Source organism: Haliotis asinina, chromosome 5 (genome assembly GCF_037392515.1).
Source record: "Haliotis asinina isolate JCU_RB_2024 chromosome 5, JCU_Hal_asi_v2, whole genome shotgun sequence".
Lineage (NCBI taxonomy): Eukaryota > Metazoa > Mollusca > Gastropoda > Lepetellida > Haliotidae > Haliotis > Haliotis asinina.
The window spans coordinates 56,000,203-56,015,501 of NC_090284.1; the positions used below are offsets into that span (position 1 = coordinate 56,000,203).

Genomic DNA, 15,299 nt, shown 5'->3' on the forward strand with positions numbered 1-15,299 from the left:
TTGCAGGTTCATAGCCCACAGTGTGTGTTGAAGTAAGAACACTAAAACGCTCTCAGAGACCGCTCGGTGATCTAATATTACAGTCACATATATCATACCTTTGTGATTGTGCTTTATGTTTATTTTCTCCAGCGTGTGTTAAATATTGACTCTCTATTGTCTCAAAGCAAGGTGTGTATGGCTAGCAAAGCAAAAAAAGCTTACAGACTCATATATAGAGTTGTCAGGATAATAACGGGCCGTGAGCAATGAACTATCCTTAATGAAACCGCTCATCCATCATAGAACCATGCCGTGGAACGTTCAGCATTGTGGTTCACCAAGTTCTCATGTAGTAGTGAGTTACATGAGTTTTACGCCGCACTCAGCAATATTCCAGCTGTATGGCGGTGGTCTGTAAATGATCGAATCTGGATCAGATAATCCAGTGACCAACAACATGAACATCGATCTGCGCTATTGACGTGTGTCAACCAAGTCAGCAAGCCTGACCACCCGATCCCGTTAGTCGCCTCTTACGACAAGCATAGTCCCCTTTTATGGCAAGTATGGGTTGCTGAAGGCCTATTCTACCCCGGACCTTCACGGGTCTTCTCGGGTAGTGTTCTTGCAACACGTATTAGATATTATAGCGACGCTGGGATATTTCCACAAACGGGTTTTAATTGTACAACAATTGCCACTCTAATGTATATTCCAACATTAATTTGCGATTATCGTAAAACTGGAATCATGCTTTTTGAAATGGAACCTTAGCCCCATTTTACGAAGATACCTTTAAGTTGAAACGATCTTAATACTGTACTATCGCTACATTGCCGACATAATGCCGATGCGACATAAAGCTCTAATTCAGACACAAACGCTATGTTAAAGTATGGGACCTATCACTCATAGAGCCGGGGCGGTAGGGTAGCATTGTGGTTAAAGCCTTCGCTCGTCACACCGAAGACCCGGGTTCGATTCCCCACATAGGTACAATGTGTGAAATCCATTTCTGGTGTCACTCGCCGCAAACTTAGCTCACTCACTCAGTCAGCTATGGAGCCAAGGTGGCTTCACAAAAAGGTATTACGGTGCAGTTTTCCAGCAGCGATACTAAATTTATTTATGTTTGCCATGAAACGACCGCACATGAACGAAGACTTACGAGTATATGAGGAACGTTTTTGTCAAACCATAATCTTGCGTGATTTGAAAGTTAATTCTTACTTTAAAAGTCGGAGAGAGTGATATATGTACAAAATGACCCCATGAAAATTTACTAGCCAGAAAATGTACAGCCAGTGACTGTGGACATTTACTGACCCTACTGGATTTTTTCTAGCCACGGGCTGGCGGGCCAGAGGCTGTTTCGCACACTCGATACTGATCATACTTCGAGTGATCATTTCTATAGCATACTTAGCCATGACTTCAGTTAAACAGACAGTCTACCATACCATGAGGACGACAGCAACATCCCACCACTAGAAGCGTCGATCTGGCAGATGATAATTATGTCATAGGCTTTGGTAAAACTGTCAGAATCGCAAATGGTAACAACATTCACCCCCACGCTATGGGTCGTGGGGACTCTATGATGTCCAGTCTTCAACAAAGAAGATACGCGTTAGTTCCATGTATCTATGACCCGTAGAGGTCCGGGGTAGAATAGGCGACTGTGCTTGTCGTAAGAGGCGACTAACGGGATCGGGTGGTCAGTCTCGCTGACTTGGTTGACACATGTCATCGGTTCCCAATTGCACAGATCGGTGCTCATGTTGTTGATCACTGGATTGTCTGGTCCAGACTCGATTATTTACAGACCGTCGCCATATGGCTGGAATATTGCTGAGTGCGACGTAAAACTAAACTCACTCACGCCATGTAGCTATGGTACACGAGAACATTTACCTTGTCCCTTTCTCCAGCGGAAAATACGCTCCCTGTTACACGGCAAAGCGGTCATTATTTAGTGATCCATAAACTAATCTGCTTGACAATGTTGGTCACGCACCTCCTTCGAGTCCAAGCCGGTTCAAAGCGACTGGTCCCCTGAGTCCGTGCTAATTGCACTCCGCCACGATGTTAGACGAGTAAGGGGAAACAGTAGCATTTGGTTCCTGACAATACGTTAACACTGCATGATTGTACAAGCAAACTCCCCTATAGTAGTGACAACATTATTTTATTGGTGCACCGTAAATATTCCAGTGGAAGTTCAAGGGTCCATTCCAGATCTGTTGAGTGACTCCTCCACATCTCGGCACAGAACGAAAACACCAATGATTTATGTAGACTAGGGATCCTGTGCACAGAGCTATTTTAGTGCTACAACGGTAGTAAGCCAAATATCACTTTGGGCAATTTAACAGGATACTGATCCTTATTCTTGGCGCTATATATTTCATGTTAGCCTCTTTCCTGATCACAAGAGTCGAAAACGCTAAAAGGTTCTTGAATTCAACGCCCTCTTCTATCTTTGCGTTGACCGCAGCCTAGGTCAAGTGGACAGAGCGTCATCCCAAAAAGCGACAGATAAGATCCCAGACCGCGAGGTACTAAAATCGTGGTACTTGCTGATACCCTTCCTGTGGTTCCTCATTATGAGGTAAAACAAGGACAGGTCGGCTCAGACTGGGGTTTCCACGGTAACACGGTCTCAGATGACTAGCGCTGTGTTAAGAATATCATTCATTAGGAACAGTTTTGTTTTACGTAACATTTCAGCAATATCACGGCAGGACCACCAGAAATGGTCTTAACACATTGTATCCACGTGGGGAATCGACACCAGGTGTTTCGGCTAACCCACCGCCAGAACCTGCGATATTATCTTGTCGAAATGACGTGTTTTTACAGTTCTTGCAAGTACGCGGGACTCAATTGTGTGGGCAAGAATACTTCCCTCCAGGAACACTTTTATTTTGTGAGTCCACTTTTCCTCCTGCATGGTGCTATGTGACCATAGAAAGTGGCTTTGTTTGTTCGATTCCCCACATTGGTACAATGTGGCAAGTCCATTGCTTGTGCCTCCCGCCGTGATGTTTCTGGACTATTGCTAAAAGCGACATAAAGTCACACTCACTCACTCACTCACTGGAATCGTGGATGTTGTGGTTTCATACAACATTCGTTTATCCACAAGAATAACAAAAAAACATTTCAAACGTTACCAAAATCGTCGGTTGCCGAAAGCACTTCAACTTAAAAGTCCAAAACACAAGCATGACATCGCCGTCGAATAACCCTTTGTTTGTTTGTTTGTTTCGTTTTTAGATGTTATTTAACATAGATGTATGCCTTCATCAGACAGCTGTTTGTTTTCAAAGACAAAGACGATGAGGTCGTCTCACGTAATCGTCCACACCAGTGGGGTGAGAGTCGCCGTTAACGTAATAAACTGCTTATCAAGCCCATTCTTGATTATGCCAGTGTGGTATAACAGAGACCACGGTATATGGTCTTTGGGTATAACGATCTCCTAGCAACAATAAATACCACTCACTCACTTCTTATTCCAAGGAGAATTTCGACTTTTGAAAATAAAATCAGGATCGCTTCAAAGTCTTTAACTTGCTGTCTAAGAAATCACCTACACCTTTTTACCATGTTTCATGTCACTAATCTAAGACGTATGGGTTGATGCAAGGATACCCCTGCAGAGAGATGTCCTATGATTTAATACCTTGGGGCTTCTCTCTTGTACCAGTAGTATCATTTTCTTCCTGCTAATGAAATCTGATTAGGTAATTGTCCCAATGAAAGAGTAGTTATTACGATTTCTTCCTAGAAATTACAATGAGTTAGTGCGTTTTGTTTTACGCCGCTTTTAGCAATATTCCAGCAATATAACGGCGGCGGACACCGGAAATGGGCTTGACACATTGCATATCCATGTGGAGAATTAATCACCTGCTGGCGTGACAAGCGAGCGCTTTCACCACTGTGCTACCCCTCCGCCCTAAATTTCATCCCAAAAAATCGGATCCCACCGTGGAATTGATCAAAGGCTGCCACCACTGAAGTCTACGCCATATCTCATTTCAGTGGTACTCTGTATGTAAATACGAATTTGTTTCCGTCATTATCCGGTAACATTGCCTTCCATAAACCAGCTCAATCACTGCAAAATGTGCTATTCAACCCTTACTGATAATACCGATAAGGTAGCTGTTGATTATCACATCCATATAAACTTGATAACTATCTCTTTATATGGTAGAATATGGAACAAAATCTCAAAAACGACCTTTTTGAATTTTGCGTGTTTTCTAATTCTTATCTTTGTGAAAAGATAAGTCGTTAATCATTCGAGGATTCATCACGACTTCCTGAGTAGGGTTATTTCTTCAATTACGGAGAATAAACTATACCAATATCGCTTGAAGTAGCAAAGTGCTATTTGCAGGTTCCTATTTTCTGTCATTGACGAACATATTGCAAATTTCCTTGATCGAGTTCATTAAACGCTCAACTCCCCACGCAATGCCGCTGCTGTTTACTTGGCGCGGACTGTCATGCGACCTACTCGAGAAGAGAGAAACGCGACAATTCTATCTTTGGCGAAATTACATCACCCGATTAGCATAATTCATCCTTGTCGCCCAGATTCCTGCGCTCAAAACTACCTACTACTTTCACTTTGTAAACTCCCGAACATGGATAATATCATCTGCCCTGTAATATGAGTAACTAAGTCTCCCACACGGAACCAGGATACATATCGGCAAGGCCCGGAACCGAGGATGACAAAACTGTCAGTTCAAAATGGCGGACGGTAAGGAAGGGTCTATGAAAGCAGTGCAGCGTTTTGAGCGAAGGGGTGCTTTGAGACAGAAAAATGTACATGAAGTTAAGGATCATAAGTTTGTAGCAAGATTTTTCAAGCAGCCGACCTTCTGCAGCCATTGCAAGGATTTTATTTGGTAAGAATTCTGGCCTGAACGGCATACTATTTTCGTCGCCTCTGCAGTTCCGACACTTGGGTGACTTCTTATCCCCGAAGAAGATTCGCATTTCACCGTGTGTGTATCTTGAGCGCATAACAAGACCTCTGTTTTGTATTTTCAGGGGGTTCGGAAAGCAAGGATTCCAGTGTCAAAGTAAGTAACTTTGTTTTTCACACTTTGTGCACTCTGCGAAAATCTGTCGTATAACGTCTGACAGGAGCTGTGTTCATTGCATCGACTATCTGTCTGAAATCAACACGATCGTTCTGTCCGCATGGTGATTCTGGAGGCAGGGACATACATACACTTGATGTAATTTGCAATGTGATTCTCTCCCTCTCTCCTTCACATATATTCAATGTGCCGATAGATCACAACGTGACATTTTCTGTAGTTTGAGTTCGTCTCTTATTACACTTGATATTTGACACGATCTTCTGCCGCAATCACAAATCAATACCATCTGTTAAATATAGCACAAATCGCTATTGCAGGTAGCAGATAGGCATCCTCAAGTTACACATATATTGCACAGCCAACAACAAAATTATTAACATCTAAATGCCAACAGCATTTTCAAATAACTGAACTGGTTGCAAGCCTGGTTGTATTATTAGAAATGGCTGTCATTATAATATATGTCAACTAAAATTTATCCTAGTCAATTTCATCACCTATTTGCTACATTAGCTGAATGATTTTAGCTGTATGTGTTTATGGTTAACTAGGGTTTGATTGCATATTGCTACAGCTCAGACAAGCACCTATGTTATGATAATGTATTTGTCTCTCTGCAGTTTGCAGTTTTGTGGTGCATAAAAGATGTCATGAGTTTGTGTCATTTGGATGCCCGGGAGCTGACCATGGCCCAGATTCTGATGTGAGTACATTTATTGTTTCATATTTCACACCATGCATACTGAACATGTTTTCTTCAAGATTTATCAAATTACATGGCCTTGGCATTTCCTGCCCACAAGGCACCATCATAAATGCATGTGGTTCGATGTATTCTTGTCAGTAGTATGTCAAACAGATTGATTTGACAGATGACTGGGCATCATGCTACACCTTAAGCTCCAATACGTGTATCACTGTATTACATCTGTCATCATAGGAAGGGGCGTGGTACTTGTGACACCTGATGATTTTTCAGTGTACTGGAGGCGATTATGTCATTCATATACCTGTGAGATGCACTAATCAGGATGCTGAGGTGGTTCTCCTGGATAACGAGAGAGCTGCACAGGTGTTAATTGCTGACAATGGTGTATTGACAGATACAACAATCTGATGAACATATTGATTGAACAGCAAGACCTTGCTGAACACTAATTTGCATATATTGTATTATGTCAACTGGTCCATATGTCTGTGTGATAATTATTATCATAATGACCACACTCGGCAAGCTGAGCCTGTGATATTAATAGTTTCTGTTCATGCACATAATTGTGATAATCCTGCTTCTTATGTCACACTTTGTTGGAAGACGTATCTGTGGCATTATTCATATGTTATTCCCTTCTATTGAAATCTCCTACCAACGGCTTTACTGGCTGTCATATGGGCTAAGGAAGTCGGGGTTTTGAGTTGGGTGGGTCAGGGAGTACAATACTAGTTTTCTACATAAAAAGTCTTCAATTCCAGGTAACAAGTAAGATTACATGAACGTTATCAAAACATGTTAGCAACATGTTTTAATGCGAAAGTGTTGGATTGTCAAATATATACTCAGGGAAGCAAATGAAGGAAGATTCAAGCGTTCCTTGTTTATTTTCCAGTTTTCATCACCACAGCACTTTGAGAAAGCTGGTGATGAAGACAGGTGAATTAATAAAGGAACCCTGGAATTTCCCTGTGATCCTTTATTTATTTCTGTCAGTATATTTTATTAGTACTGGTACTGTGATTTGAATTCCTAAACCTGTCCACTCTGTCGAGTGTGTAGTGTGTGTAAGAGGTAGGGTTTTATTGAAGACTGAGTGAGCAGAGTGAAGTGCATCTAGCAATATTCCAGAATTATCATTACAGCAAGGTATATCAGAAATGTGACTCTAAACACATCTCAGGGCTCAAACAAAGGTCGTCAGAGTGATCAGCCAAGTATTTGTCACAAATCCACCTCAAGGACACTATTGTTTGAGAAAGCAAATGAATTATTCCTTGTTGGAGATCAAATGTCTTGAAGAATGCAGGAATATCTGTCAGTTACAGCTGAGCTGAAATTAACATGCCACGTGCACCTGATGACAAGCCTGGGGATTGCTGTGGACATGTAGTGTAAACTGTTGATACCGAAATGTAATCTGATCATGAAATAAATGACACTACACTGTAGGGACCATGATAGGAAGTAGGTATTAGACTTGCCTGTTGTCACATTAAACTGACAGTCATGTGAAGTGGAAAGAATGTTATTGTTCCTTCAAACAAAATCCTGTTTTCACTACTTGGAATGTGCACATGAGGATGTATAATCTAGTTATAACATGGTGAAGTAAAACATTGTTGCAGATGTTAAATACATTGTGATTGAAATATTGTATATTGTAGCATCATGTTGTTTGGTTAAATAGATGTACAGTGTTGTTTTTAGCTTCAACAATGTTTCATGTTTGAAACTGAAGAACCAAGTTTCGTAACTATTCATGCCATGTATGATAATATGACCATGATAATCTAACTGTGCTTCCTAACATTCATATGGGGTGGTAGGATAGCCTAGTGGTTAAAGTGTTAGCTTCAACTCTGAAGACCCTGGTTCAGTTCCCCACATGGGTACAAACCCATTTATGTTGTTCCTCACTGTGATATTGCTGGAATATTGTTGGAATATTGTCAAAGTGGAATACAACCAAAATTCTTTACATGCTGTATATTTGTGTAAAAGATGCATGGAAATTTCCAAAATACATATAATGTGTATCCATAGCATCCCAAATACCCAAACAGAATACAGAAATACTTTGGTTAGGTGTTGACTTGCATATCCTGACTTACCAGTGAAAACACAGCTGTCAGATGCTACGAGTGGACTGGGTAGATTATCGAACAAATTTTACACTGTAACTGTACACTTTATGCAACTACATAAGGGAACTCAGCGAGTTATGTTTGTAACACTCATTTTGATTAATTATTCTGAAAATACCAGTGCCTTCAGCAAGCACTAGTTGCATGGATATGTGTGCTATATGAATATCCTATTGAAAAATATAGAAAGAAAAAAGTATATCATCCAATAAAATTGCTCATCTTGTTAAAATAAGTTTCACATTTTTTTATTTTTTCTTAAACAAGGACATCATACACGACATAAGTACAAAACATCGGTTATAGTTATCATTTTAAAGACTCTTTAAAAATTACTCACGTAAAATTTACTAAAAATACCCACATTTAAAAAAAAACTGTAGGTATCGAAAAATTTGAGTAGCCACTGTAGATTAGTAGTGCACACTTGACCCAGATACCATGGGTAAAATACCCAGATTGTAAAAAGCTTGTGAAGAGCTCTGACAACTATGCTCACTCACTCACTCTAGCATTCGTGTTTCAGTTTCAAGTGTGTTGAATAACAATTATATGAGGACACTTGTATTGCGTCACTGTTAGATTGGGGTTTTAACAAAAGCCGCTTTCTTCACATTTTTAAAACTCTGTCGTGACAGTAAATTATGGGTTTGTATTTGGTTCTGTATTGTGTCTCTCACCTCAGGGCTGCAAGTGTGGCAGCTATTTAGGTATGCGTGCCTGTCACTCTGTGACACTGATAGCTCTTCAGGTAGGACAGATTCTGAGTAGTGTTTGATGAACCTGGTAACTTCTTGGCATTGAAGGCTAGCTCCTGTATGAAGATTGAAGGACAATTGTATGACCATTTGTGCCATTTAATGATTTATGATCCACTTGTGCAAGTTTTTTCTGATTCCCAGTGGCTAATTAAGTCATTGATTAGAATACAATCTTCCACCTGTCTGATAAAAAAAAAAAATTGTCATCTCAGGCACATTTTTTACAAAAGTGATGAGGGGGGGGGGGGGGGCGGAGAACTTTTTAAAACATTTTTTATGGAAAAAAAGTGAAAAGGGAGGAACACATTTCTATTTTTTCACTCAGAAATACAGGGTGAGCCAAGTGTTGAGGAGTTGTAGATGATCGGGACACAGCAAATTGATGATCGGGACACAGCAAAGACAAAATTACTTTATTTTAAATGGGAATAAACGATTGTTACACGCACAAATAAAAGTGACATGCCAATGCCCAAGAAATATTTCAATTTTTTTATTTAGCCTTAGGTACTTGGACATTTCAAGGCAGGAAAAGGTAGTGGAGTAGACAAATGGTTAAAGCATTAGCTTGTCATGGAGCAGACCCGGGTTCGATTCCTGACATGGGTACAATGGGCAAGTTTCATTTCTGGTGTCGTGACAGTGTTAGATTATTGCTAAAATTGGCATAGAACTTAACTCATTCAAGGTAGAGCAACTATTTCTGAATTGTAGCAAACTACTGAGTATAGGAATTGGTAAATAATATGACTAACTGGTATGGTTAAAGAAACTTGCTTGGGAACATGGTTGGATTTTTGGGAAGATTTTGTTCAAGGTTGGCATTTTGGGGTTTGATAATTTGGTATTACATTTCTTTGCCAGATATCTCACCATTGGAAGGATATCCTTCTGTTGGACAGTTAGGCTTATTTACATTCAAGACTCGTTAATCCGACCTCCGTTTATCTGACAGTTGGCTGTAACTGACGTTTTAGTTGGTAACAAATTAAATAAACATAATTTAGTCTCATTTATTTAGTCCATCATCAGTAATCCGACAATTTGTTACACAACAGACAATGTGAGCTGAACAAGATTTGGCTGTATATTGGTTTTATGTACATGTCATCATGAATATCTGTGTAGGACGCAGCTGCGACAAACTAGCTGTTGTTCTGAGACTGGGGTGAGATCAGCCAGTTGACCAGATGCACATATGGCAGCAGAAGTGTTTTTTCTGCTTTTTCTGCCTCTGTTTAGTGAACCTAGAATGCAAAATCATCATTTGCATGACAGGTTTTGTTTTTGAATCTAAGGGAAATGACCAATGTTAGTTTGATGTTGTGCTGCATCTGGAGTTTGTCAGTGATAAACATCATAGTTCATGGTAATTTTTCGGCAGTCGGGTTGCCAAGTGAAGGGGGTTCAGATTGGTGCTCATGCTTTTGATCACTTAATTGTAATGTCCAGATTTTGATTATTTACAGACTGCTGCCATATAGCTGAAATATTGCTGGATGCGGTGTAAAACTCACTCCTTTACTACTATTACTGTATGAAACATAAAAGCGTATATATACTCATCCATGAACTCTTGTATTCTTAACATGATCCCATTTTCCATGCCCTAAACCCAACTACTTTTCTGGCAAAAGAAGTAGATTGCTAAATTTTGTCTAATTGCAAATTGCCTTTCATGTTTATTGTTCATAATGTAGTACTGGCTGCTGTCCCAGAACAGTATCTTTCAGTAAGCAGGAGATGCGTTCTGTGTACTGTAAGTCTGTCAGTGTTACAGATTCCACTGTGGTATGTGTTCAGAGTTATGTCCCCTTGCTACTTGAATCTGTTGGCTAGGGGTTAATTGCCAGATTCTTCTTGATGATGAGTTTCAAGTCTGTCAGCAGCAACCCAAGACTTGTGTTTTTTATGAAAACTAGTTATGACTTTGGTCTAACACTGGTCTAACTTTGACTTTGGAATAACACTTTGGTCATTCTTCCCTTGGTTTGCTAGCTCACTGCAGGGATTTATCAAGACCTGCTCAGATGCAAATGTTTGTCCCTGCGTCTACAATTTATGTCAGATAATATTTCAGAATTTGAATTATAAAATACACATTGTATAATGTAAGTAATGTGATGGCTTTGTCATTTGTATATTAGGGGGCAGTCAGTAGCCTAGTGGCTGAAGCAGTAGTTCATCATTGCGGAAGACTTAGGCTTTATTCATCATATGGATGCAATATGTGAAGTCCATTTCTGGTGTCACCTGCTGGGATATTGCTTGGGATATTGCTGAGAGAGTCACAAAACCATACCCACTCACACATTTGTGTTTTACTGACCAGTTAGAGCAACATAACCATTTTTGCCCAACACGAATTATCAATAAATCCCTGCACAGAGATGGCAGAGTAACTGTAATTAACTTTTTGAGTGATTTTAAACTGAACTAACTAAAACATCAGGAAGCATCTGTTATGTACAGACTACTTGCCGTTTCAGTGGTGGACATGTTACGTAACCTGACTTGTAACAGGAGGTTGTTTGTATTCACCTTGTGGTGTTTAACTGTTGTGGAATGTCATTGTAACTTTTGGCCTGTCATGCTACCATGGCTTTGAGGAAAACATCCGCATGTAATCCACACTTTTAAAAACCTAGACAGGTCACGATAACACCAGAGAATGCTAGCTTATATGTGTTCTCTTAAAATCCGGTTTTAATGTGCGACTTATTGAATCAAGTGGTTGTAATCTACTGGTATTGATCTGTGCTCACAATATCAATCATGGGATTGCCTGGCCCAGACTTGATTATTCACAGCTTGTTGTGGTCTTTCTGAAAGTTTGCTAACTGTTGCAGTAGACAACAGACATGTTAGTATAGGTATCAATAGATTAATTAGATCCGTTTCCCAGACAGGCTTTACACACAAGGATGCTAAGCTTGAGACTCAAATGAAAGTTGATCCTTGAAGGTTATCTCATGGGGCATATCTGTGTTATGTCACTGTCTGTGTTCCCTGCTTCCATGTAAGGTTACACTGTTACATCATGGAGAAATATGCTCCACACATCCCTTCATGTCTTACAAGGAGGGTGGGGCATCTCAGGTGCCATGCTTGACTGTGCATGGCTGCCTCCCTTGGGCACTCCAAAAACCTGAAATTGTGGGTTCAAATCCTGCTTTGTCTGATGATGTAGGTTTCACAGCACTATGCTTTTGGTCGTGGGTTTCATCAATGGGCAAATATCTATAAACTGCACCACATCGCCATTTCTCTGCCACATCAACCTGCCATGCCAGGATATAGGTGTAATATTTCTAAAAGCTGTATTCATTTACTCACTCACTCACTCGCTGGTCTTGGACAAGTGTTCATCATAAGAGTATTAATACCATGCTTGACATTTTTGTATTATTGCTATTGAGGCCTTGAATATGAAGTCCATAGGAAACAAACATTTGATTATTGAGATATTTAACATTGTCATAGATGAGTCTCATTACCTTTGTTTTTATTATGATAGTAATTTTGGATAATTATATCCTATCATATCAATGATTGGGTGCTTGATAGGTGATTATCTTCAGGTCAGTGATACTACTAATGGATATTCAATACACTTAGTGTAGTAACTGGTTAGACACAGTTCATGTTCCCTTAGTGGATATGGTGTCCTGTGAAGGTTTAAGTCTTTCATGTTGATTACAATAGACATCTGCTTGCAGCATATTGATTGGATGGCTTTTATATGTAAAGCATGAGGATTAATGTCTTGAATCATAAGATGATCCTCCATGTATTTCCAAATATGAACTTAAGTTATTATTTGAAAGAAATTACAGCTGTTTTATGGGATTCCAAAAAGAGTGTTTGTCATTTATGATGATGATGTTCCTATAACAATGAATGAGCATTTTTGTTCAATAATTTTCGAACTCTAAAACATTTGATGAATATTGTTTATTTTTGCAAATGAAGCTAAAATGCATCCTTTTCCTCATTTTTGTTTTGGTATTTTGACCTTTTGACCTTCATAAAACCTTGACTACAGGTAGTATCTGTTTTGACCTTCAGATAACCTTGACTTCAAGTACTATCTATCTTAACCTTATAAATCCTTGACTACAGGATATATCTATATTGACCTTCTGAAAGACTTGTATGCAGCAATTGCAGTTTATTGTGCCTCTGTGGACAGTTTCTATGTTTAGCATGCTGATGGGGTGATATATGGTCCATACCAGTGTTCACTTGATCAAGCATGGAAAGGTCATGAAACCTTTCATGGCCTTGATGACCTTTGTGACAGCAATGTTAATTCAAGCCCAGCTACCTTGAATGATGAAAATATACTGTCAGTAGATCTCATATTTCATGCATGGCAAAGTTATTGAATAATCAGATCGTAATCATGCAATCAACATATCTACCAGTGTGTGCACACACATCCTTGTGTCCTCCAGTTCTAACTGTGCCCTTGCAATCACAAACTGCATGTAACTGCAGAGACTGCCACGCAAATTTTAGCAGGTAGCTTTTGCACAACCATAATTGCCTGTAGTGCTCAACTTCCTATGACAGTAATCCAAACTCACCTGTGACATTGTTTATACAGGGCTCAATTTAAGAGATGTTAACCTAATGGCACCAGGACCCACCAACCCAAGATAAAAACCTAGTTGCACCAGCACTTCTTTTATTGCGACATGTAGGGAAAGACTTATACTAGATTGTTTAGATTTGTATTCAGAAGTTACCCATTCAAAAATGAACTTACACCTGGTGCAAGTTAAACTAATAACTGGGTTGGGATTGTTGTAATATTTTTATGTTGCACCAGTGCAAGTAACAAAGCATGAATTGATCCCTGTTATATACTGATGGTGCATGAGTAATGCTCTGAACGGGACATAGTTCGTGGGGCTTGGTGTGTTTCAACGTGAATACAGAGTCTCTGTGGTATAGTGGTAAAGATATGGTACTTGTTGGTCCCTACCTGACCTCACCAGTTCCCTGCTGACTTGATTCACACATCATATACAAATTTGCACAGATCGATGCTCATGCTGGTAATCACTGGACAGCTCAGTCCAAAATTGATTATTCAGAGACTGTTGCCGTATATACTTGGAATATTGCTGGGTGTAGCATAAAACTAAACTTACTCAAATTGTCTGAATAGTGCTGACTGCAGCATTTTAAATAAGTGATTATTTATGATTGCATTATTATCAAAAAAAACCACAAACAAAATGTAATCAAAATGTCAAATTAAGGCCCTACTTGCAGAAAATTTTAACTGACAATGACATGTCCCTACTAGTAATGTTTGCAATATTGATTGTCTGTTAACTCTGTTAGACAATGCTTGTGATACACCTGGGAGGAAAGTGCATTGCCATGTCATATGAACAGCTCTTGCAAGAAATTAAACATATCTCCAACTGTTTAACTGCTAAGTGTTTGAACAGGGAAGTATAATTGCTTATTGTCATGTGTACCATCAATATCTGGCTTGGAGCTTTACAGCAGTTTCAACAATTACAAGCTGCTTCTGACGGAACTGATGCAATGTTTTTTCTTTCCTTCTTTCCGTTGGATTAAAGGAAGCAAGCCTTATCTATCTTATCCCAGTGGCGGCCATGTTGAAAGATGTCCAAAGCAATTCCTGTAATGAGTTATGTTGAAAGTTGAAGGAGACTAAATACAGAGAGTAATATGTGGTTGATGAGCAGCATAAGTGGTTGTTTGTAGCGTCCGATCCTTACAGTGTGAGCATCTCCATGGTGATTTCACCATAGTACTGGAATGTTTAGAAAATTGTTATGGAGGTATAGTTAGTCATCATCTGCTAAATCCATTCTCATAATATGTCTGGCTTGAGGAATTGAAACTTGCCAGTTAATGTCATCCGAGATATCACAAGGGCTACATGTGAGGGGAACTGTTCCATGTTGGGGATGTTAGATAAGGTTGTGTCGGTTGTATGTTTTGGACAAGGATGTAAGATGACAATGTTTCATTTTTCATTCTTGGAACAGATCCAGTTGGATTGGCAGTTTGAGTTCCTGGTGGCAGTTACAGTTTGAAATGTTCAGAGGGAACTAACAGGCTAGCCTTGCTGCATGGCTGTACTGAGTACTGAGGCAATCGATGTATAGTGATTCTGTCCTTTGAATGCGCAAATCTAGATAAGACTTGTTTAGTATTTTTTTGAAAATATCATTTAAACTATGAATTTTTGCCTTAGAGACAAGTGCAAGTGTAGTACCAAGCTCACATGGAAGGAATGTGAATATTTTTGGCTGAAATATTTAATATGGCTGGTGAGAATATATGCAAATTTTGTGAATGTAGGTGGCAGGAATAAGCTGAAACACTGAATAGGACTGGATAGAATAAACTAAAACATTATAAATATGGCTGGATATGATGAATGGAAGCTTTGTGAATATGGCTGGATATGATAAACTGAAACGTTGTGGATATGGCTGAATAGAATAAACTGAAACATTGTGGATATGGCTGAATAGAATAAACTGAAACATTGTGGATATGGCTGGACATGATGAAT

General features: G+C 39.4%; 1 protein-coding gene across 3 annotated transcripts in view; it reads left to right on the forward strand.

The window, feature by feature from the left end:
* Window positions 1-4,726: 4,726 nt before the first annotated feature.
* LOC137284865 (calcium-dependent protein kinase C-like) overlaps window positions 4,727-15,299 on the forward strand; it is a 136,434-nt gene continuing 125,861 nt past the window's right edge. For all 3 annotated transcript variants that reach the window (XM_067816887.1, XM_067816888.1, XM_067816885.1), the window contains exons 1-3: window positions 4,727-4,910; window positions 5,056-5,087; window positions 5,732-5,814. In XM_067816887.1, the coding sequence (XP_067672988.1) occupies window positions 4,753-4,910; window positions 5,056-5,087; window positions 5,732-5,814 (273 nt within the window). In that variant the 5' untranslated portion in view covers window positions 4,727-4,752. The remainder of the gene's footprint in view (window positions 4,911-5,055; window positions 5,088-5,731; window positions 5,815-15,299) is intronic.